The sequence below is a fragment of the Columba livia genome, chromosome 4 (genome assembly GCF_036013475.1).
Source record: "Columba livia isolate bColLiv1 breed racing homer chromosome 4, bColLiv1.pat.W.v2, whole genome shotgun sequence".
Lineage (NCBI taxonomy): Eukaryota > Metazoa > Chordata > Aves > Columbiformes > Columbidae > Columba > Columba livia.
Genome location: NC_088605.1, coordinates 34,737,077 through 34,762,537, shown reverse-complemented (window position 1 = coordinate 34,762,537; position 25,461 = coordinate 34,737,077). Strand labels below are relative to the sequence as shown.

The 25,461-nt window shown below is 44.1% G+C and overlaps 1 protein-coding gene across 4 annotated transcripts in view; it reads left to right on the top strand.

Annotated features, from left to right (window-relative positions):
- Positions 1 to 1,232: 1,232 nt before the first annotated feature.
- Positions 1,233 to 25,461, top strand: part of STOX2 (storkhead box 2) — a 144,774-nt gene continuing 120,545 nt past the window's right edge. The window contains exon 1 of one of the 4 annotated variants that reach the window (XM_065061218.1): positions 1,233 to 1,883. In XM_065061218.1, coding sequence (XP_064917290.1) covers positions 1,236 to 1,883 — 648 coding nt within the window. In that variant the 5' untranslated portion in view covers positions 1,233 to 1,235. The remainder of the gene's footprint in view (positions 1,884 to 25,461) is intronic. The other 3 variants (XM_065061219.1, XM_065061223.1, XM_065061221.1) reach the window with 3 other exon arrangements.

The following is a 25,461-nucleotide window of genomic DNA, read 5'->3' as shown; positions in this document are numbered from 1 at the left end:
GGCTCAATGACAATGTGAAAGCACTCATTTGAAATCCTGACAGCAGCAGCACCAAAACTACTGCTAGCTGGTGTGAGGGGAATCTTGAAATCTTGTATTGCGTGGATACTTGGGAAGGGCTTAGAGACTTGCAAGACTGTGTTAATAGGCTCTGCTCCTGGCTCAAAATGACTCATGGTGATTCTGGTTAATTTATTTTACCTCTGACTTCCCCTTTGGTAAAGTTGGTTTCATACAACTTGTCTCCTTGTAAAACTCTTTGGGATGCTAGTGGATCTGACCTTCCTCAGTACAATACCTAGACAGCACTGGATAAAACCCCAAAAGTAGGGAATTGGGGTGTCAGAGAAGCCTGACTTATACAGTGCCCCAGAGAAGGAAATGGATGAAATGAGATGGAGAGTGACACAGGTTTTGAATGAGGTTAGAACCAAACAGGTAATAGTTTAAGGGGGCCAGAAGTCCCAGGGATCGTTGATGTGAGTCAATTCAGGAGCAACAGGCCTGACCAATTCAGGAGCCCAAGCCCCATTTTGAGAAAGGAGAGATTTGGTTTAGCTGTGAGTTTGAGGGTTTCTTCAGAAGATGGGAGTGAGATCCCTAAATCTGCTTTCTCTAAAGTGTAACTGGCACCTTGTCACCAGTACCTGTGGCTGAGCAGTCACCTTCTGCCTTGACGTATGCCCCAGGCCAGGCCCTGCCCAGAAGGATCTCTGTGATTTCTGCTCAGCCCTTGCACATTTTTGCTGAGCTCTCCCTCAAGCCACACAGGCAGCCACTGACCCGGAGCGCAGTGGAAGCAAAATATTAAACTGCTAGGAAAAAGCCACAGAAGTTTGGAGTGGACCTTGCACTCGCTCCATCACTATCAAATTTCAGTACCCCTAAGACACAAAGCAGCTCAAGGTTATTATGGGTGAAGCATAAGGTAATGGATGTCTGGACACAGTGGGGTCAGTGCTGCTCACTGGGCATTTTACCAACAGCTGTGTACCTACTGCAAGAAGTACAAATATAAGGACCGTGAGACTTTCTGAGATTTATATAGAATGGGTCGGGCAGAGCTGCCGCTGTATTTCATGCGGGGAAGGGAAATGTGAGGTCTCCCAGAAGCGGCGGGTGAAGGGAGAAAGTCTACACCACCAGCCGGGACACGCGGCGGGCTCGTTTCTTTACCGGGAAAGGTGCTCCAGTTCCCGTGCAAGGACGGGAGACGGGCCGTGGGGTGCGATGGGATGCGGTGGGGTATGGGTTTCCCGGCCGGGAGGCGGCGGCCGCTGCCCGGGATAACATCCCCGCCTCTCCCGCGGTGCCGGACCGTGCCGTGCCGTGTCGGGGGTGTGCCGGGGGCGGAGCGGCCCGGGCCGGGCCGGGCCGGGCCGTGGCGGGGGCGGAGCGGCGCGGAGCACGGACAGCGGCCGCGGGAGGCAGCGCGGCCGCGGAAGGCATGTTCGTGCCCGTGCCTGTGCCCGGCGGCGGGCGGTGAGCGGCCATGCCGCGCAGGGCGGAGCGGTGCCTGCAGATCGCCCCGCACTCCCTGGCCATCGTCCTGGGCGCCGCGGCCGGGGAGAAGCCGGGGGGCGGCGGCGGTGCTTGTGCCGGTGGTGGTGCCGGTGGCGGTGCCGGTGGCGTTGCGGGGCCGGCGGCGGAGCTGGGCCGCCACCGCATCGGCTACGAGATCTTCGCGGACTTCAAGCGGGAGAACATGCAGCACCACTGGGACCGGCGGGCCACGGCGGCGGTGGCCGAGACCTTCTTCCTGGGCTGGATCGACGAGCAGGTGCTGCTGGTGCAGGGCAAGGAGGAGCACCTGGAGGTGCTGCGGCAGGGCTGGGCGCGCCGCTCCCTCAAGCCGCCCAGCGGCTTCCACATCAAGTGCCTGGGTAGGTGCCGGTGGGGAGCCGGGGGGTCTCTCCGGCCCGGGCGGGAGGCGCGGCGGCCCCACGGAGCTGCCCTCGGAGCTGCCCTCGGAGCGGTCGCGCTCGCCGCCGGTGCCCGGCGGAGTCAGTGGCTAGGGGGCGGAAAAGGGAGGCCCTCCCCGCCGCGGGGTTTGCACCCCCAAAAGTGGGTGGATGAGAAAGGGCTGAGGCGGGACAGGAGCGGCGACTTTGCAAGGATGCGCTGCGAGTAACTGGGGTTCGCCAGAAGAGCTACGGGCGACAGCTGTAGGGTCGGGTGGGAGAGGTGTGTTCCCCCGTTTCCAGCGCGGGAGGTTAAAACCATAAACCGTAAATTTTGGAGTATAGCCCTTGTGGGGTGAAATGCCGGCTGTCTTGTGGGCCAAGTTCTGCGGCTTCTCTGGCATGCCCATCCCACGTGTTTCTTTACAGGGGGATCCTGCACCCTCCTGAGCTCTGAGATCTTTACACACCTCAGGAATGACTGCTGACACTTACAAAGAGCGCACGTTTTTAATTAGAGTTATAACTGGTTCGTTAAAAAATAATAATTTCGAGCTTTAGAAATCTAAAAAAAAAAAAAAATTAAAAATAATAATTTTAGCATTTCTAGTCTTGCCAAACCACTTTATAGTTGGATCTACTTGGTGGCTTGAACTTGTGTTACAGTATTGCTGTGAAAGTGTCATCCGTGGCAAAAAGTAGTAGTAGAAGATGTGGAATGTATGTTTATTTGCGGTGCAAGGCAGGTGGGTTTTGGAGCAGTAAATGGCAAGTCTGTCATGCTGTGGTGGGCAGAAGATTCAAGTTATGATGTGATCCCTCAATAGACTCTCACCTGTGTGCAGTGTGGCCTAGGAAGGAGCATGTCTCTTCATGAATTTTCTTCAGCAACCAAAAAAAATCCTACCGTGGAGAGCAAAAATGTTTGTAGCACTTATTTTGACACACACAAATAAACAAAAAATTCTCTGAGAAATAATGTTATGGCTATTTGGTGCATATGTTGGGGAGTTGTGAAGAACAAGGGAAGTTTTCATTAGGATTAAGATACTTTCATAGCTTAAAACACACAGCTTCTCTTACAGAGAGAAGACAAATCGTGAAGATTTGTTTTATTGCTGTCAAGGTCTCATTGCTTCCCAGGGCTGCTGCAGTGTTGATGGTGAGGCAAGCTGTCTTCTCCTTAGGTACAACTTCTGTCATGTGTGCCTTTCACAGCAGGTACCTGGAACAGGTCACAGAGTTAGAGATGCTCTCTCTGCACTGGGAGTTTCAGATCCTTAAAATGAGATGCTCCCGTGCATTTATTTAAAAAAAAAAAAAAAACTGTGAAGGGTTTCATGCAAAGAATGGAGCATGAATATTCGGTGTTTCTCTGTTTCCTTTTTAAATCTTGGTTTTGAATGTTTTTAGCTGTCACTGCCCTTCCAGAATAGGCAATGCAGAGTCTGATCACTTCTGTTCATTGACAGTCTTGTCCCTTGCACACTTCTCATACACTTCTTTGTCATATCCCTGCCAGATTTATTCAAATGTTACTATTTCTTCTGTGCTGAGGCAGAAACTCAAAACAAGCTGCCTGTTTGAAAATGAGCTAATGGACCTTTTTTTCCTCATTATAGTGAAATTTCCTCTGGACCTGACAAAACAGTGCTGGAGGATAAGTGGTAAATCCCATTCTGGTGATAGACAAGTTTTCCGTGTTCCACCAATATTTGGAGGAGGGTAAACAGTTGGGTAGTGGACCTGCACTGTGGCAGGGGTTTGGATGGAGCTGCTGTTCATGGCCAGCAAACAAGGGGGGAACACCTGCATGTGCTGCCTTCCACCCAAGGCTGTTAAATCCTTGTGCCTTTACTTTCATGGCAAAGTGTGGTGGTGAACCTAGAGATGCGGGCAGTGGTTGGTGCTAGCCACTCAGTGTAGCTTGTGTGGGCTTTTTGGCTCCAGTGGGACCGAGGATGAAGAGCTTTGGAATGGGTGCTATCGCCCGATGGAGTGTAAGGGTCAGTGTTTGATTTTTGGGGTGTCCCTGGACCCTATCCAACAGGTGACATTCCTCAGGCTGCTGTGCAGGAGAGCTCTGGAAGGGTGCGCTCTGACCTTGACATTACTGAAGTCAGACCAGGAATGTAATCAGGTCTTTGTTGCTTGTTTTAGAATACAGAAACACAATTTTTGCTAGAAGTTCATGTTAATAAGTAAGCTCACTGGTGTGTAAATAATATGCATTCCTTGAGGGGTTATCTTCAATGTGAATTTACAAAAGACTGGAGCCAAGAGTTTTCATTTGACTTTCAGAATAGCAAATGCTTCTCAGTATTTGATTCAAGGCTATGAAAGAAGAGCAGGGACCTGCTGGAGTCTTGCCTGTTGTGCAGTGTCCTTAGCTGTGCTAAATGAGATGGGAGCAACTGATTTTTTTTTCCACTGTCTTTTTTCCACACCCGGACTGATAATTCAGGTCTTATATCTAAGTAGATTCAACTTGCACTGATTGTAAAGTTAGGTGGTTAAAGAAGAGTCAAAGTAACGGGCCTGGCCGTGGACAGGAGTATCTGCTTATATGTGTGTAATTGTATTTTCAACATAATTAGCTGCCTAATGTGTAAATGGCTGTGACTTATTTAGGAGCTCTCTCCCACTTTATTCTCCACTTTGTAGCTTTAAAGCAACAAACAGTACACCTACAAACACAAATAAAAAGTCCCTATGCTATTCAGCTTTTAAAAATAAGTGGTGGGTATCTCAAGCTGAGAGAAAAACCTGCCTGTTGGGAGGTGCGGAACAGTAATATTTTACTAGTGTTAATAAATAACTGATGGGGTCAAGGGGAAAAGTGGCATGGTATTTTTGATGAAGGTGAACCTGCTGTTTTCTGCTGCTCTGGCCCAGTTGGTGTCCCCTGTGCTGTGGGGGAACAGGGGGTTGCTGTGGTCAGGTGTAGCAGTGCGGGGGGGTGCATGGGGTTGGCCCGGGAGGGTCTCTCTCTGCACGCCAGGGCTATGGGGATACCTGGCCGATGCTGTGGCAGGCCATGGGGCTGGTTCTTGCCTTTTCTCTTGCCTGTTTGGCTGCTTGCAGAAAGGTTTGGGGCAGTTATTTGCCTCCCTGTCCTTGGAGCCTGGCTGAGATGGGAGGCTGGAGGATGAGCTGCCTGCCCCAAGTGATGCAGGGAGTGTCCTGACTTCCTGTTGCTGCCTGGTAGGGGGCAAGGGACAGAAATGCCTTCTCAGCTGCACAACCTCCATGCACGGGTACAGGTCAGCCTTGGACAACACTTCCTTTCACCTGCATCATAAAGGGCTAACATGACCCAGAAATTATGGCTGCAGCCTGACTTTCAAACTTCTGCTGGTGTTGCTGATGTTTCTTGTTTGTTGCGGTCCAGAGCCGTGGCTGGTCTGATGAGTAATGGGGTTGTGATGGCTACAGAGAAGGTAACTGGAAGAAAAAGTACCTGGTGAGGAAGAGGGAATACTAAACCTCTAATATGCACAGTACATTTTCTGCTGCTGGAATTGTGAAATATAAACCAGGAGAGGACTCGTTGCTGAACAGTCTTTTCCACATTTAAGTCACCCCGGCTTGATAACAAATAACGCTTGCAAAGTTCCTGAAAGTGTGATGTGTATTTAACAGGTACAGTCGTTGTATGCTTGGTGCAAGTGTATCTGAGCCAGAGAGTAAAGGGATTTAAATCCACATGAGATTCTGATGTATGAAGATTAAACTCTTGCATTGTAAAATTAGATTAGACTGTGAAATAGGGCGGGAATATGAAGCATGTCAGAGAGTTGCCTTAGTACCTCAGCTTAGGGTTTGAGGATACAGGGAATGAAATGTTTCATGTGTGACATAAAAACTTACCTCTGGCAATTTTCTTAAACTAAATGGTTACACCATAAAAGCTTGCTCAGCATCCGCTTTTGTAGCAACCAGACTTACTTGGATATTAGGAAATTGGTGGGTGTATCTAGGTTTTAAAGTTGGCTGAAGGGGAACATTTGGGAAACATAAGCAGGCTTAGAATAAATAAAACGCTCAAAGCAGCACATGCTAAATTTGCTGATTTAGAGGGTCAAGGAAACCTTATGCAAACCTATTGGTCCTGTGATGAAATTAGTTGTCTTTGGTAAGACTGATTTGAAACTTTCTTGTAAGTTTGCAAGGCTTTTGCAACTTAAGTCTTTAATGGGCGTTGTTATTTTAATAAGATTTCTGTGTTTGACACACCTTGCATTTGCACCCACTAATATTTGTCATCCTGGAAGATGATTTTTTTTTTTTTCTCCTTTCAGCTCTTCTATGTAAGGCACTGCTGGTGTAGCAGGATGCTCCACCTGGTTTTCATATCTTCATTGCCTTTTGTGTTCCCAGCTGAGACTTCCTTCTCTATCTATTGCACTTGATTTCTTTGTCTTGGACAATGGACATCTTTGAGAGGTTTTCATACCCTTCGTGGAAGGGCCATGCCCTTTTGTAACAATTGCTTGAAAAGAAGTGACCAAACTTTATAACAACCCTCTGGTCATGCCCTGGGCAATTTCTCTGATTAGAAGCTGATGTTTCAATAAACGTATGTGCAATAATTAAACTAACTAACAGGAGTTATAGTTCAGCAAAGTCGGTGGGGCTGGGCTGTTGTCCATTGTTCCTGCTCGGCCAGGCGTAGGGGGGGGAAACATTTTTTGCCGCGCTGGGAGCTGGAGCTAAGTGCTCCCTTTCTTTTGTCTCTCTGCCATGTTTTCTCTTGCCACCAAAAATTAAATTAACACCCCACCAGTTTAGGTTCAGTAATTTTCACAGTGAGTTTTCCAGTCATTAGTGGATGATTATGGTGCGGTGTAGACTGTTGGACATTAAATGTTACTCCTCTACAGCCAGTCATAAAACATGAATTGTCTTTTTTCCTCCCAATTATCTCCTTTATATCATGAACATTTCTTTTCAGTGAGGGAGCATTAGGTTTCATAGTAATAAAACCTCTGAGGAGGAGTTTGCTGCACACTCATCTGCAGCTTTTGTATGCCTCGTGGTATTACCATGGGAACTCCACGGGATTTATACTACAATTTTTTTTCTCCTTCTCTCCCACCCCAACTTAGATTTGGTTAGAGATCAACTACATGCTTTGTATATCTGTAAGGTGGTAGTTTCAGGCTAAAAACACCAAACCAAAACACCCCCCCCAAACAAAACCAGATAAACTAAAGCTGATGACCTGCCTGAGGTGCTTATGAATTTATTCCCAGCTTTGAGCAAAGAACTTCACTGCTCAGAATTGTTGGGTTGGGTCTTTACCGTACTTTGTAAAAGCAGCTTTTAGAGACTGGGGAGAGAGAGAGAGGGGAGCTAAATGAGTATGGACTGCATCTGAAGTGCCTGATTTCTCACTATGTGGTTTGTGCTTGTGTTTTGGGAGTGAAATCTTGGAGTCAGGAATGCTTTTTGCTCTTTTAAGAAAGCTGTGGATGGTCTACAAAACTAGTGCAAGTTGTCTAAAACTTACCGTGAAAATAAAAGACACACAGGAAGGGAAAATATGACCTATTACATTTAATTTTTTTTTTTTTTCCACTCAAAGCAGCTTCTCTTGAAGAAGCAAAGTCAAATACACTGACGCATGGTATTCATTGTGCAACTCAAGTGAAGGATTTATAAGGTTAATGGCCAGCTAGTACTGTCTCGCCACCTCCTTCCACCCCACAGAGAGCACCATTGTGTAGTAAAGAGTCCTTCCCAGTGGCAAATAAGTCATCCAGCCTTGCAAGTTAAGCATACACTCAGTGTAAAGAAGTGATGCTGTAAGAGAATGGCGGTGGCCAAGAGCAGCCCTTGGCCGCAGGGCTCTTTGCAAGCGGATGTGGCACCAGGGCCCTCACTCTCTCCAGCTCTGTCTGCACGTGAGGGTCTGGTCTTTAATTAAAAATGCTCCTCACTTCCCTCCTCAAAGGGCCCTTGTCTTTGCGTGGGAGCGGCCTGGTGGGTGTGCACTGAATGAAGCCCTTGTCAGGTGCTATTCCCAGTACTTAAGGTGGACTCCCAGGCTGGCAGCGTCTCATTTTCGTCTGTTCTACTCTTGTTTGGTACACAGTCATTTTTGGTTTTACAATAGCTGAGGTGGATGGGGTGCCTGGGGATGGTGGCAAGGGGTGGTCGCAGGGCTGCCAGCCACAGACACCCTTATCTCTCCTGCTCTGCTTCATGGTTTGGTGGCACAAAAACTCAGTGGTGTGTTTCCAGCTTTGTCCTGCCTTTGTAATTTGCTAGTTAGAGACACGTTGCTTAATATTTTTTTTTTATCAAATTGTAATGATTTTAGTGGACTAATTTTAGATCTTTTATGCATGTTGCCACAGTTTAAAATTTAGCTTGAAATGGGTTTGTTTTGATTCCTAGAGAAATGTGCATTTAGTGCAGAGATGCTATAGTGTCAGCTGTGTATGTAAACACTACTTTCTCTGGGCTTGAGTGGCAGGGTTTTGATCGGCTCCTTTGTAAAGGGAATGGTAAAGAAGTTGATGGTCTTTCCCAGCTCTTCTGCTGCTGTTGCCTCGGGCCATTGATGCAGATTGTGAACCTGTCCTTCTTTCCGCTGGCCAGGAGAATCACAGGTTGTCCCCCAGGTAGGGTGTGACAAAGCTTTGCCATGTTCTTGTCTGCATTCAACACACCCATTTAGAGAGCCCGCAGAAAAGATGCAACCCAGATGGATCGGGTGTCCTCCGAGACTCTTGGCAACCAGAGCTGCCCTCTGAGCAACATCACTCCTTCCCTTGGCTTCAGCAAAAGTGGTAGTCAGGCTCCTCTTTTCTTGGTGGTCAAGTAAAGGCTGAAGTGGTTGGAGAAAAGAAAAGCTGCGACCAGATGGTGGTTTCCACTGCAGAAACTGAGACTGTGAAATGTGAGGATGGGAGGAACTTCTTAATAATAATTTTCTGCAGTAGCAGAAATTTAACCACGTTCTGAAAATTCAAGCTCTCTCCGAACTTTGTTTCTTTGTTTTAAATAAAAATCGTAAATGTTTTGATTGTTTTCTAAGGATGTTGACTGCTGGGAATGTTATTGCAGTCTCCTGTTTCCACTATCGAAACTGCTCCCCGGGTGGGCCAGATCTGGAAAGGTTTTTAAGGGTATTATGTTCTTCTTGGAATCAAATGCAGTTACCTAGTATGTAAACATGCTTTCTTCTGTCTGGTGTACTTGATCCCTCAGTTTATGACATGCAATTTCACCTGAGACCTGTGATGAGTAATATCTGCACGTTAAGAATGCACAAACACATATATTTTGACGAAACAAAGTGCTTTCCTAGTGACATTTGAGCAGGTCTTCATGGCTCTTTTTCAATCAGGCTCCTGTTCTGAGCCACAATAGCAATAGAGCGTGCATTCAAAGGTCAGTGACTATCCAGGGAATCTGAATTGTGGTTCTTCTAGTTGCCTTTTTTTTTTTCTATAGCAGAAAAGCAGTGGTGTAATATTGCCATCTGCACTTATTAAGCCTATTTTTGATTTTCTTATTGAAGAAAGTTACTATACTGTGCACTTAAGTATGCACAGAATAATGACTTCTGCCGTGTGTTTTCTGGAGCCGGATGTACTACTAACCCCAGCAATATGAGACTTAGTTGTTCTTCTTCCTTGAAGGGGAGGGACATGGGATGAGACACCAAAACAGCAGAAGTTGAAGTAAAATACAGCAGCCTCTTAGTTTAACCTTGAATTCCACTGTCAAATGATTAATGAAGGGATATGCAAGTGGATCAAAGATTGCTCTTCTAGAAAGGCAAACTAATTTACTTAAAATCGATTAAATTATGCCAGACTTGGTTCTTTACAAGATGTATACACTATGACAGTGAAAAATATTTCTATTTCTAGAGCATGTTTTGGGTAGCTTTTTTTTTTTTGTTTTATTTTGAAAGCAGTTTTTTCTAGCTGTTAGTGATTCAGAAGGTACATAGGGTAGCTCATGCTTGCCTTCAGAGGAGAGTGGAGCTGCTGAGGGGCCCATTGCTGGTGTCAGCACAGGGAATCCCACCAAAAGAGGGGAGAGGGGGTGACAAGGCCCAGTGGCTTTCCCAATAGCATGTCCTAAAATGTAGCAGCCAGCGGAATTAGGCTGGTTGTGGGGGAGGCTGATTCCTTCTTCTGGTGGCAGCAGAAAGGGAGGAAGGTGTGTTTGGGGATGGGTAAGACCTGGGGCTGGACTGTGGCCAAGCAGTGGCTTGGTCCCTGGATTTGTAGCAGGGCAGTGCAGCATCGTGTCCATCCTCACCAGTAACTGCAGCTCCAGTAACTCCTGCTTATCTTCTGCCTTTAAGTTGTGTAGACTGCAACGTGTGATCTCACTGCATGTTCAGAGGTTGTGAAGAAGGAGAAAGACTGCAAGAACAGTGGTTGACACTGGGGCTGTAAAACTCAAGATGTATTATTAGCATTAGAAGCAGCAGAGTGCTGTCACAGTGTTTGAGATTTGGCAGCAGAGTCTTAGGTATATATAGTCTTGGGGCTTTAAAATTGAGCATTTCTTATTTTAAAATGGGAACTATTTTTCCGTTAAGGAATGCCTATAACCAAGTCTAGTGAAACTTTTAGCTTAAGAAGAAAGACAAATCAATATTCACTCTTTCAGATGGTAGTTGTATTTTCCACTTTGGTAATAATATCTATGGATATCTTTCTATATACAAAGAATATGGAAGAAATATATAGGTTTCTGGATGCATCAGCTTTTGTTCAGGTCATTGTAAGGAAGACTTAATAGCCTAATAAATATATTACATCTACCTACCTTGTCTCACCAGTATCCTTGTGTCCATGTGCTTATAGAGCCCTACAACTGTGCCAGCAGCAATGCATACATTTCATTACTGATGTCCCTTCACAAAGAGATCAATCCAATATAAATGGGATTTATCAATCCCTGCTAATTGATTGTGTTCAAATGCTATAGAGCGATAACCAAAGTCCTGTAAGCTCCATGTGATGCTGCAGTGAACTTCTGTACGTTGAAGTTCAGTGTTTTGGGGGATTTTTTCTTTTTCCCTTTTATTTTATGGGAATGTTTTAGTAGAAGGATCCTGGATGTGTCATTTGGCTGCCAGTAGTGCTCAGCCTGCCCTCGAGCCTTCCAGCTGCTCCTCAGCCGGTGTGGGAGTGGACTCTGCCCTTGCCTCCCGCCCTGGCAGACCGGCATTGAATGTTTGCTCTCCTGCTTGCACGTATGGCGGGGTTAGTGCCCAGACAAGTTCCCGTTTCATTGACAGATGAAATAACAATAGCTTGCATTAAGCACAAGCTGAGCTGTTTTCTTTGGGTTTCCCTGAAGGGCCTCCTTTGTCTCCACCATCTCCACTCAGGGAAACCCGTACACCTTGCTTAATCCAAGGGTGCTGTTGAGATGCTCTGGCTTCTGAAGACAGACGTAGGTCAGCACCTGTGCGGGACATTTCCACCTGCCCGGTTTGCCTGCCAGCAGGAGCCTCCTGCTGAGGTCTTGCAAATGGGGCCTGTCAAGCAGGATGGTCCAGGGTAATGTGGGCAACCTGGAGAGCCCGAAGGGAGGGTGAATGTCCACAGCACTGAGAAGGAGAGTAGAGAAGGGAGGCCCTGGTGGACTGTCACATCCTTGGTGTTTATATGGCTGTTTAAGTCAAAAGAGGAGCAGGTTGTGGGCAGCTGGATGAGCCTGAATGGAGGTTCTCAGGTGCCTGGTGTCACGTTGCGTGTGGTCCTGGTCTGGCTGTGAGAAGCCAGTGACTTGCCTGGGATGTAGAGATGTCCTAATTAGCTGCATGTTCACAAGGCAGTTTAACCAGTTGAAAAACAGGATTTTAAGGTCTATTTTAACTCAAAGACAGTATCTAACATACTAGACACTATCAGCAGGAGAGGTTATTAAACAAATATATATAAAAGGGTGTGAATTTTCTCCCTAGTTTAATTAGATAAAAAATAATTTAAAGGGGCACGTTCACTCATGGTTTCTGAAGTGGGGCTGAAAAAAGCTTTGAGGTCACCAAGCTTTCTTGCCATAATTGATAATTGGTTACAATTATCCTTTTGGCTAAAAGGACATGCTTTCTTGGTGTAACTGACTAAAAAATCCCAAGCAATTAAAGAGGAAAACATTAGTTTTGTGAGAAGCTGCAGAGAATGGTCATGAAGGGGTAAACACTGGGTAAATAGGGAGCAGGAAAATAATAATTTCCAGCCTCTGCAATCTTAGGTGCTCTAGAAACAAGTATGTTTTTCAAACAGGCATCTTCAGACCAGATGTCAGCCTTGTATAGAAGGCTTGTTTATGAATATGAACATCTGGAAGCAGCAGGAGACCAAAAGAGAAGAGAGGTCAGGCAGGTTTTTAGTGATATGAAAAGATAATGTTGGATGTTGTGCTTCATGTAGCGGGGAAGCAAGTCTGATAGGTGTCAGGTCTGTTGTGTTTTTATCAAAAGTGGAGATTTTTCTTGGGAGGTCCAGCTATGTGGCATCATCTCCACCTTTCAGCAGATTGAGAGGTGCCTGCAAGGTGGGAATGGAGGAACACAGGCCTTGTAGGACTGTGAAGCTTTGCAGCATTTCTCAAAGACATTTTTTGTGCTTAAGCATTCCACAGTAGAAGCTTAGGGCAATTTTCAGCTGGAGTTCCTTCATACAGAGATGTGTGTGAGGGTGTATATAATATTTTAAGTGTTATATAAACAGAGGTTTCCCATTGCTTTGAGTGGTCTTGACTGAACAAGACATGGTTGCCCAAATGTGCACATAGCAAGTCTTGGCTTTGGTGGGAGGACTTGCATTTTAAAATATAGGCATGTTGTATCTTCATGTATTTGCTTGACTGTTGTTGAGAGATACGCCAGAGGAATCTCTTCCTGGTTAATCTCAGAGGGGGTTGTCTGCGTCTAAGTCAGGAGCCCTTTGAAAATTAAGCTTGCAAAGTCAGGACTAGTATTCTTTGCATTTTTATTTTTGATACCCTAAAAAAAACAGCAGAAGAGTTCATCCAGGGTCTGTAAGTGCCTTCAGAAGAAGTACGAAGAGGAAGTCTTAATTAATACTTCTTCAATAGAAGTACGAAGAGGAAGTCTTAATTAATATTTTGTCAGTAAAGACGAAGTCACAAAAACTAGGCAACTTGACCCACAATCATTTTGGTTTCTTTTCTTGGACAGGAATTAGTAGCTATCATCTTGTCATTTTTTATTTATGGCAGTAGCTTGTAGCCGTTAGTTTATAGATTTCTTATTAATTCAAGTCCTTTGGTTATGTTTCTGAGGTATTTTCTGATTGTTAGTTTATCTTTGTTAGAGGTGTACAGCTAGAGCTCTTCAGTGAAGCTGATGCTGAATAGCTGTTGGAAGGTCTGTAGGGACTTGCTTCTTGGCTGCCTTTCAAGTGCAGTATGGCTGTAAAATGTTTTAGTGTCAGAATCATTACATCTATCATTGCGCTGCTTTTCTCTGTCAATAACTAGTCTCATTCAGTGACATATTTGATCTTAAAGAGGAAAAGCAGATTTATCTGTGTGCCAGCACATAAGCCTTTTAAATTTTTTTTCTCAGATAATTGTTGGGCTTCTGGTTTCAGTGGTTACTTAAATTAATCCCAATGCCCTCTTTCCAATCTTTTCAATGTTTGTGTTGAGACAGAGCCCAAAACGTATCCTGTCTGTTGTGAGCCACTGGGCACCAATCATCTTGTGAGATGGAAGAGAAGTGGACTACAGACTTCAGAGTTTATTTTTGTGATGAGTGACGAGGGTAAAAAGGAAATAATTTTGACAGAACTTTTTTCCCACTGGCTAAGAAAATGTTGAACAACTGGGATGTGCTATTTCATTTTTTTTTTCTTTTTGTTATTTCCAACTGGAGAATGCTTTTTCTTAGTGTCTTGTGCACCCATTTCCAATGCCAGAGGATTTTCCATTGCTTACAATCATTTACATTGCCTCTTGTCCCACTCAGTAAGAACCTTCTGGTGTAATGGTCCTCAGCATCAGTTTGCTGACTTTCCAGTGGAAACACAGCAAATATAAGTGGTGCTTTTCACTTCTGTCTTTCTGTAGACCTTCTGGAAAGGAGCTCACAGATCACTTGGGGTTCTGCAGACACCAAGTTGAAAACCACTGACCTGATCAAGCCCAGCATTTAACACCTAGTGTGCAGGTATCTCTGCACTTGAAGCTTGTGCTGCAGACTTTGTCAAACCTTCCCTTTCATGGTTCACAATTCATCACCTATAGCCCGTACCCTGAACCTTAGTGCTCACTCTGCAACTTTTCCCCTTCTCCTTGCTTCAAGGACACCTGTGGTGGTAATGTTTTGGACAGTCCATCTAAGGGTGTATGGGACTGGCACTTCGAGGATTGCCTGCTGGAAAGCTTGGTCCAAGTGTTGACAGCACAAGTGCTTTGGGGTGGAGAACTTGGTGGCTTTGTCAGATTGATGTTGTGCTGGGCACGGCAGTGCTGACCCAGGGCTGAAGTCCGTAGGTTCTCTCCTGGTGCAAACCCCTATATAATTATACTCATATCCGAGGTTACTTGTGAATGAGAGGTAATCTCTAAATATGCAACTGGGCAAAGAATTCTTGCTAAAAACCTGCCTGGATTTGCTTTACCTATTTTCTCACCACTTGAGCTGTAGTAATTACTTGCTGTGGCACCACTCAGCCTGCTTCATGAATGAGTTTCATGCGTAAGCCTTTTGAAAGCTTTAGTAGAGCTATGGTTAGTGTGCAATCACAGATACTTAGGGATACTTACTTTGACTTGACTCTGGAGCCACAAACATGTAATACTTCATAAATGGCTATCCTTACTTTTTCACTCTTGTTCACCAAGAAAATGAGCGCAGGGCCCATTAGATCAGTAGACATAAGAATAGACATGTCACACTGTCCTGGTCCGTGGTCTTGCACTCTTGGGATATGCCATGGAAACACCAGCAGTGATTGCATAGGATGTTGCAGAAGGGAACTGGAGTCTGTAGTGGCTTATACGGTGTTTCTTTCACTAGCACTCTTCACTAGCACTTCACTACTCTTGACTAGCACCAAAATTTAGTGCTAGAGATGGGTTAAGTTATGGTTGGACTTGATGATCCTGAGGGTCTCTTCCAACTGAAATGATTCTATGATTTTGTGAAACTGCAAAATAATGATTCTTCTGTGATGTTACCTATAGATTTTAGTACTATATATGACTTGTTGCAGGCTTGTTCTTTCCTAATTAGGGTAAGAAAATATGATATTTGCACCTCAAGCCAACGTGGTGTCTTCTGTTGAAGCATGTTTGTCAGTGCTGTCTGGTTCTCTTCTCTCTGTGGCAATGCCCAGAAATACCTTTGGGGAACTGACCTGCTCTTATCCTGGAAAAGCGAGGGTGGAAAGGAAAGGGGTATCTTGTGGGATTTTCTTTTCCCTTTCTGAAACCATAGGTCTCAGCACTTTTGCAAGATGACCAAGCTTTGTTTCATCTTTAGGTTCCTTGATTATTCCTGCATGTGTTGCAGCTGAACATAAATGTATCTGAGTTAGTTTTGAGCTAACCAGCTCACGTATGGTTTACATTCTTCAACTCCAACAGTAATTATGTCTTTTACGAGCGGATAAATCCCCTTGCTGCTCAGGCAGCCTGTGATGAGCTGCTGCAATAAGTGACTTAGGTCCCTAGATTAAAACTAGCTCAGGCTTATCTAGACTACATTGCGGTGCTGGGATACCGTAACCCTCCTTTACGAACTGAGCTCTTGTAGTGAATTCCTCAGGGCTTTTTTCTTCCTGCCTTTTAAATTTCTTTTTCTGTGAACTTAGCAAGTGTGGCTTATACCTTTATCCATGACTGACTTTTTTTAGTGCTATCTCTCTGCACAAAAGCTTGCACCAGCACGCAAGCTCTTGTCTTCCTCTCCACGAGTGGCTTTGTGCCAGGATCACAGCAGCCTGATGAGGATTCAATAATGGCCTGTCCCTTCCCAGCCTACCTGCTGCTTGCAGCTCTGTCATTTTTCTGTTTGCTCTGCTCTAGCTGCTTCTGCAATCTCCACCTTCCTCAGAGGCATTTTGTCTCTCTTGATGGCTCCAGAAATGCCTTTGGTTCCAGTTGGTGCTAGCTGGGGCTGAACCTCCAAAAGTTGGTTCTTGGAATGGAGATGGTGTTATTTGGCTTTGAAGTCGGTCAGACCACACGTTTTGCAAACTGCTTGCTCTTGATCCTTAAAAACATGAGATGGTTAAGGTAAGACATGGTGCCAACCAGCTGTGGGAACAATGGGGCTGAGAAACCATCTACTGGGGCCTAATAGGGTAGAAATGGAGAGTGCCTGGATCAGCCTTTACCAGTGTTGTCCCTAACTTGCCTTTTTCATCCCTGCTTCCTCTTAATTGAGTCAAACATTTTCAGATGTTTGACTACAGGAACTGAACTTCCTTCTGCATCTGTACTGCCACAGTGGTTTTAGCTGGTGTGGGTCAGCACCATGAAGGTCTCCCAGTCTTTTCTCTCCCATGGAAGTCCACAATGAGCCAGCTCAAAACCTAACCTGGGGTGAGAAGGGAGGAAAAGAGAGATTTGGATAAATTGTTGTGGACCTGCAGCCTTACCTTATTTGCATTGCAGTCTGAAAATGGATATTCATGGGATTGTAAAGTAATTCAGGTGGGAAGGGACTTCCAGAGGTCCCTGATCCAACCTCCTGCTCACAGCAGGACCAGCTGTGGATGGGGCAAGGTTGCCCACATCACCTAACCCACAGCACCTCATTGAACACAGCAACAGCTAACAGTGGCTCTGGTGGATCTCATGGGCGGTTTACATTTTCCTGCATGTTTTGCAGTGGACAGGTCCTTTTGTAACTCTGTCTCCTGCATAACAGGTTCCCCTGGTCCTCCTGCCTCCAGTTTCTCTGCGTAATGGGAGACCCGTGAGCACACAGCGTGTCTGGCTGGCTCTTCCACCCGCACTGTTTGGACACTGTCTCTTTTGACACAAATGAGAGACCTTCTGGAATGCACAGCTATTAAATATTAGGCAGCTGATGACTTCGGTTGCAATGTGCTTGTTCTTTAAAAAACAAAACAAAACAGCACGTTCCCCTGAAATGTTGGCCTGCCTCAGCTGTATTTGTCTGTTTTGACAGATGCTTAAGGTGATTGACAGAGCCATAGTTGCCAGCAGCTTTTTATAGGAGGATCTCTTCTTACCATGCTGCTTGTTCTTGGGCAAGAGTTATTTTTTGCCAGCCGCTTCTTCCATGGTTGATTTTTTTCCCCCATAAACCTAGCTATAACTGCTTTAAGTAATTGTGATAGACCTTTTGAAATGGCCACTAAGCCTGACCTTTCCTTAATTTTAAATGCTGAGAAATTAGATTGTAATGACTTGGTGAATGGAAGTTACAGAAAACAAATTAACCAAGTGCTCTTTTTTCTCTAGTAGCCTAATTTTTCCACTTCTTTTGTGACTTTTCTGTCTGCAGTTAACCCGTTCCTTGAGCAACCACAGTCTTTTTACTCAGCTCATTAAATCAAGTTTTCAGTCTGGCTTTAGACTCACAAACTACTCTTGTTAGCGAGCATTTCCTTCTTATCTCCTTTCTTTCATTCTTATCTCAGCCTTTTGGCAGAAAGCACTTAACAGAGGCTGTGGGCCTTGAAGTTGGTCTCTGTCAACGAGGGGAGGAGGAGACATTGACCATTCACTCTGATTTCAGTGTTTCTGCATTGATAACCTCAGGGCTGTGAAAATACCTGCTTCATTGACTTGAAGAATTAATCCTCCTGAATACATGATTAAATAAAACCTCACCTTGGTTTTGTTGGGTTTTTTGTTTGTTTGTTTTTGCATAGACTATGGTATCACTAAAAACCACAGAAAACACGAAATTTGCAAGCATTCTAGCCTGTCTACTACAATTGTCTACTATAATTTCTAACACAAAAGATCTGTTAATCTGCTCCCGATGGAGGGTTAGACTGGTTGTGTTCAGTGTGGCTGATCAGCAGATTTGGGGGACTACACCACAGCAGATCTGGAAAGGGACTGTTTAAAGGAAGAAGCCATCTAGAGTGATGACCCTTGTGCTTTTTTAGGAGCTGTTACCAAGGCCCTAGTGGGTTTCTGGAGGAGGCAAGCTATAAGGCTTCCCATCCCATCTTACATAAAATATGCAATTTTCATTTGCATCAGTGAGAATTTTCCAGTGACAGTAGGGCCTAGATTGTGTGAAATAAGAAATAGAGATGCCACAAGTAAGGGGAACACAGGAGAGAATGAATATATGAAAACACAGACTTTGCAATTTGTCTTATTCTTTCTTCTAATATCCATTTCGTCTCTTCTTACCCAGGAAAATAGATTTTGCCATTGAATTATTAACAGATCAGCTTCTGAGGGTCCAGTCAGGAAACACTTTCTCAGTGTTCAGAAATGAGAGTGCTCTTTCAGAAACAGTTTACAGCTCTCCTCATGGTTGTGAAGAGAACGTGAATGATGGTAGTTGTGTAAAACTGTTCTGTAAATGCTGAAGCCAAACTCACCTGGGACTCAGTGAAGAGGGGAGGTCACACTTTTTAATATTATTCTAGCCTAACTATGCAAAGTGCTGGTAAAGTTGAATATTCATGTTATTTAGTTGCTGTCAAGAGTGAATACATTTTTCTATTATCTTCTGGACAAACTGTAGCTTTCTTTGTAGTGCTGTAAGTTGCTCATTTCAGGTAAATTGTAGAAGATATGGTGGGATAAAATCAAGCAGTTCTCTGCTCATGTGCTCCAGTTGTTCTGCTATCCATTTAAGCAGTTCAGAAGTGTGTGCAAGAAAAGCTTTACTGCCAGTTGAGTGAGCTTATATACTTTTCCTGATGGTAGAACTCCTACAAAACATGCTGCCCAAAGCATCACTAAAAATACAATATAGTGACATTTGCAAGCCCAGGCAATTATGTACAAGATTTTCTAAATGCAGAATCCAGAGCTGCCTGTCTGACTGATACATTGGTAGGGACATGCCTGACTTTATTAGATAGTAATCTATTCTTTGACTTTATTAGAAAGGAGTCTGAAACTACTTTTTTTCTTTCTGACTAGCTAGCAGTGTGTGGGTAAGCTATCTCTTACTGTTCACTCCTGACTACTTTAAAGTAAAAGCATTGTCCTGTTTCTTTGAAAGTTTCTGAAATCTGTTACTGTACGTCATAAACAGTGAGGCAAAAAATATAGATGATGTGTTAATAGGATTATTGTTGGTGACGTTCATATTTCCTTCTCTCAGTCCTTTTGCCACTCATTTGAATGAAATCTGTTTTCCTTCCCCATCCCATGTTTGTGTTGGGTGTCAGCCTGTGTTTACAGTGGTGGTGTTGGGCATCCCACACTGGCACTCATGACCAGGAGTTCATGCTGATGACTGGACAACGCTGAGAATGCAGATGCACAACAAACACAATTAAAATGTCTTTGTTCCTTTTAAGAATATGTTGCTAGGTATGTTAAAATGCAAGGGTGTGAATTACCTTCCTAACTATGGTTGTGTTGTTGTTGTTTTTTTTTTTTTTTTTTTTGGAAGGTCACTGCTTTTCCATTGGAGGAATTTTTGCATGTTTACTCTGGCTGAGAAGGCAACTGGACCAAAGGTTTTTGCTCAGCCTTCTTTAGGCAGCAGCCCAAGTACTCAGGCACTTCAGTCTAAAGGATAGGAAACCATTTCAGTAACAGACTCAAGTTGATAACAAAAAAGTAAATAGAAAATTGCAGAAACTAAAGCAGGAACTTGATTTTCTGACACTCTTAGTGTTTTACAAGTTTGTTTTGAACTTAAAGTATTATTTTTTTTTTTTCCTTCTGCAAATGTATGGTTTAAGAAATAGAAAATAAACCTGAAGATGATAGGATACCAATGTGTAACCACCGTGGTGTGTAGGTATGTTTAATACTGTGTGAAGTTTGTTTTCTCAAGTGGAATCATGCCCCTCCCGCCTCCAAACAAAAAAAATGGCAGCATGGAAAAAGCCAGAGAGCTACAAGAGATGCAAGGAAAGGTAACAAGGGTGCTCCAAAGCATGGATAAGCTATATTTCAGAAGCTGCTTGAATTCTGAGTCTTGTGGAGAAGCTGAGTAGAGCAATGATGTTTTTCTGTCTTTTCTGATGTAAGGATTTGGGAGCATGAAATTGCATTATTAGGAGGTAAGCCTGAAACAAACAAAAGAGCTGCTTTCCCAGAAAACTTAATAAAACAACCAGAAAGTAATGTTTTAATTTTTTAGCATCCTCCATATCTTATATGAAAGATTTATTTAAGAACACAAAACTAACCAAACAAAAAAACAAAACAAGAAAACCACAACAAAACAACTTTTGCCCCCCAGACCTGCAAGTTTTTCCTTTCAAAAGTAAATAGGTTCATTCATAGAAGAAATACCTGGCATACACAAGAACTTTGTGTGCTGCCAGACCTTGCCTGGCTCCCCCTGTGACTAACACAGAGCCAGCTTCTGTAGCCACAGGTGGCTCCCAGAAGAGTTCCCAGGTGGAGTCATGCATGGAGATGCTCCCTTTTGTGCTCCATGTAGCACTGGTGGTCATCCAGTGCCACAGGCCAGGGGCAAATACCTCGCCTGTGGTTTCGGAACCGCGAGGGTTTGCCATCTGCAGTGTGGCGTCTTGCTGAAAGCCAAAGCACGAGGTGCATTGAGCAGAAGATCCAAGCCTGGAAATGCTGCGTTTGAATTCCTCATCGTGGGTTGAAGGTCAGCGCACTGGTATGCTGCCTATTGTATGATCTCCCTTCTACTTTTACAGACACATAATTTTCTTCATCTGATAATTTGTTTCAAGGACCAGAAAAGTGAGTCTGTGGTATTTGCCCATGTTGCTGAAAGAAAAACCTGAGGACCTCCCAAGAGCTTGTAGAGTTGCAAGGACCCGTAGCGATTTAGGGGTTCTTGGTGTCTGGGACTCATTACAAAGGGAGATATTCACTACAGTATTGAGTTAAAAATGGGCTGCTTTACTTAAAAATGCTGATCTTGGAACTGAGTGCAGCACATTAATGGCTTTCGGGTCCCAATCTCTGCAAATGCTTGAAGAGGCGATTAAATGTTTCTTCACAGGAGTAGTTATAATGACTTTGGTGTGATTACTCATGTGAATATTTTCCATAGCGTGACCATAAAGTACAAATATTTGGGATAACATGTAATCTAGGGAGGTGGGGAGAATTCTTTTGCCACCTCTCTTGAATAGCACCAATAGAACAAAGATAATAGTTCATAAATACCTCCAGTAAAAGAAAAAAAACAACGCTACCTATGCAATGTGAAAAATATTTGATGAGTAAAAATATACTGAGCTAGGGTTTTGAATTTGTTTGTTTGTGGTGGGTTTTTTTGTAATATTCCTGGTTGAATAATTCAGCATGGCACATGACATAGCATGAAACAGTCATAGTGCTTTGGGATAACTACACCCTTGTGCTTCAGTCTGCCAGACAATGCACAAAATCTAATTTTTCACAGGGCATTTATTGCACGGATACCTGCAAAAGCAAAGTGGTATTGTATTTTAAGGAGGATTTATGCCATAGCTGCATGCAAGGGAATCAGGCCTTCAAGCTTAAGAAAAACTAAATCTTTTAGAAGCAAATTGTAATGTCAGAGCTCAGTCCTTTGCACGACTCAGCTGGCCCAGCCAGACCAGCAGCAGAGAGGCAGCATCTCTGGATAGGATGAGTCTACTGTTAACACAGTGTTAGGGAGAACAGGGAAGAGAGAATTGAAAGAGAGGAAATAAACAGAAACAGTAAAAATGAAAAGGACAGCTGGGATTTACATTCATTAGGAGAGGAAAGCTAATGTAAATCATCCTGTGGGTCTTGGACATGTATACGTGTATATATATTGTGCTGTGGTGGTGGCCATATGCCCCAACGTGGCTGGCATTTCAGTGCTTTGGCTTTTGTGTAAACAGAATGGTGAAAAGGCCCTCTGTCTTGAAGATTTAGAAATAATCTGTCAGTTTAATGTAATATTGAATATATAGTATCTAATGATCAAAACTTGAACAGAGTAGGAGCTGGGTTTTACCACTGGATTTTGGGTTCCCAATCTACTTTCCCTCTTTCCTTCCTCACTAAAAAGGTCAGATGAGGTAAGATGTATTAGTGTGGTATCCAGAGGCTTTCCTTGCCATCGTGTAGGGTTGCTCAGCTGAGTATTTTGGAGGATTTATCCCAATGTGGTTCTGTTGGCATTATGGGTACTCACCCTGCACTTCTAAAATAGTGGCAGAGCTTTATGTGGCAAAGCCTCTATGTTTGCTTTGGGTGAGCTTTTTTATTACAGGGCAGCAGTCTGGCAAAGTGCTTCTTCACTTGCACCAATTCATATAAGCATAATGGTATTGCCCTCTCGCTTTGTCTTTGTCCAGCTTATTAGTTGTGTTGTGAAAGCGAAGATACATGCATCTTGCTGGCTGACTGGTAAAACTTGACTCATTTTGGTCTAAGCCATTTCTTGAGTTTACATTACAAAAGGTAAAACCTTTTGACGCTGTGCAGAGCAGAGGTTCAGCTATCATGGACATAATTATCTCAGCAAAAAATGCAGCATGCTTAAGTTACGTTATGTAAAGAAGGCTAAGAAATAGCTGTATCTTGCTCCCATGACTTAATTTAAAGGTGATATGAGACCTTCCTCCTGCTTTTTCTCTCCTCCCGCAAAAATACACAACTTTTGGTTAAGAGCTGAGCTTGCCACTATCTTCCCCCTGCAGTTGTGTGAGCAGTTTCAGCTCAACGAGGAAAGCTCGATGTAATCTTAAATTAGGCATGTAGGTGCATTGTCATTATTACCCTGCTAGTGGCCATTTAGCTATTTTATCTCAGTTATAATTAAGAGTGTGTTACCTGAAAGGGAGTGAGAGGAGGTGGGTCAGGAAGCTGGAGCTGGATCCAAGCAGGATGTGTTTGGGCCTGAGGATAGGAAGTGTCTGGCAAATACTGTGCCTGTGTCTTCTAGCTATCAGACTACCTTTACACTGAAAAAGATTTCTGGTCCCTGAACATCCAGTTTACACTGTTATTTGAAGAAGCTTTTGCCATTTGGTGCAGACTTCTGCATAGCCCCCTGTAATATATGGGGTGTTTCTGTCTGAGATAAAGCATTTTTCTCCTATAAAACTATTTATTTTCCCCTACAGAGAGGTGAGATGGTGCATGGAGTTTAACTGTGACCTGCAAAGTATGTCTGCTTGACTTGAAGTATTTTGTTTTAGGATCACACACAATCCACAGCTTTCCTTGTGAGTTGTGACCTACTCTTCAGACCTCAGGGAAATGAGCCATGTCGTTGTTTCAACCTCCTTCATCTACAAAAAGAAAACAAAGTTGAAGCCTTTGTTGCATGTCCTTCTATTGTTATGGCTTTCTCTTGAAGTGAATTTGACAGGGACATTGATGGAGAGTTCTTGAAAATGGCTGGTGCTCTCTGGCTCCTTGTTTATATATCCCTGAAAGATCTATGGGTAGAAGATGCTAAGCAAGCACAAAATTGTATTAAGAGGTTGGGAAATCCCTTCTGTCTAAATTAGTACATTTGAAATGATGGAGATTTATTTGTAGGGGTAAAATAACCATCCCTTTAAAAGTAACTGGTAGCATCATCAAGAGAGTGATAAATGTAGCATTCTGAAGTTATAAGGAAGCTAAACCGGAGCCTTCCTTGCTGAAGGTTTGAAGAACAGTGCCCTGTGCTTTGCAGAAACACACCCAACCTTATGATCACTTCTGATAGGCAAGGTGTGACCTTCTGCCAGAAATTATTCACATTTTAGACAATAACCAAAGTTTGCCTCTGAAGGGGGCAATAATGGTGTAAAAGAGATTTTAAAAATGTTTTTGTAAAGTATTTTAACAAGTGCCCAGTGAATTATTTTCTTCAAATGAGTTGTTTCTGGTAGCAAATGAAACCCTGCTTCTTTAGTGAGGAAGAAGTGGGCTGGGACAGTAGCGACAAACCCCTAAAGACGCTGGTCTCTGGTGAGGAAGGAAATTGGCTGTAGCTGTTGTCGAGGAAGGGTGCTGCTTCTCATAACCCAGAGGAAAGGGTGTGAAACATGGTAATAATTGTAGGAAACAATTGCTGTCGTTGTTCTGGCTGGACTGCACCCTACACGGTGTACAGAAATAAACATGGATCTCTCTGAATCTTCTTGCTGCACTGGTTCAGCCTCGTGGTGCAACAAGAAAGGAAATAATGAAGTAAAAGGGACCTAGGCAGGCTTTGGTTTGTCCCTGCAGAGAGGTGGGAAGGTGACTAGAGTTCAAACCTACCCTGCAAAATGTGTATGTTTGGTCTGAAGTATTTCAGGGTCAGGCAGAAGGCAAAACACCTCTATTAACTCCTGACTTCTTGTGCTTGTGAGTATTTTGGTATTAACACTATATAAAAGTTTGGGTTTTTTTTTCCCCTCTGTCTTCCCTATCCTCTTTCTCCTGAACATGAAGAAACTTTTCTCCTTGAACTCTGGTTTACTGTCACACCTTTTCTGTCTCAACACCCTTTCTTTGTCAGGTCAGTACCCTTCACCATCTGTGTTTGGCACCTTTGCTTTCAACTCTCCTGTTTTCTTATCTCCTGGTGGTCTTTGACCTCTCTGGGTGTCCCGCTGGCACCTCCTTGGTTCAGTTCTTGCTGCCCCTTTCTGGGCTGTCCTGCACATTCTTCTTGGCTCTGTTATTAGTGAGGCCCCTGGCCTGCTGTACACCAGCCCGCTCTGTGTTCTCAGCTACAGTTCCCATAATGCTCACCTCCTCCACTTTGTTAAACTCTTTCCATTTAGCCTTTTATTGCCTTTCTTGTGATGTTTCTCTCTGCGTAGCTTACTGGTGGTATGAACCACCTCCTTCCCCTCCCTCCTAAACACCCTTTCTTAATCCTTCCTTGATTTTTGCCAGTCTCATCCCATTTGGACACATAGTGAGTAGTTCCTCAGTCTCTGCCTCTTGCTCATCCCATGCATCCAGAGTACGTGCAAAATCTTTGGCTATGAACTTTCGAGGAAATCTAATTCAGTCTTTACGAGCTCAGACCTTTGCAGGCTGTAATTACCTCTTGCCGTCATTGCTGAGACCTCCTTCCTGCTGGCTTACCTGACGCAGGCACATGCACTCTCGCGTACATATAGAGCATCCCCGTTCCCCCAGCTCTCTTTAGCCTGTGCAACCATTGGATCACCCACGCTGGATCTTTGCTGTTGCTCCCCTCTTGGCTCCTGCAGCTGCTCTGGGCTCTGCCTAATATTCCTGCCATCTGCTGAGCCAGGTATCGTCCCCTACGCTACCCATCCCCATCAGGCTGCTGAGGAAGGAGTCTCTTGTGCGTGCCTGCAGCATCTTTCTGGGTTGGCTGGGCCTTTCTTTTGCCATATTGAAATACAGGGTATTTCAAAAAGATGGACTTAATTTCAAAACAAAGTGATTTCAAATTGGGTTCATCTATTTGAAACACCCTGTACCCTTGGTTGTTGCCTTCTTTGAATACCTTCATAAT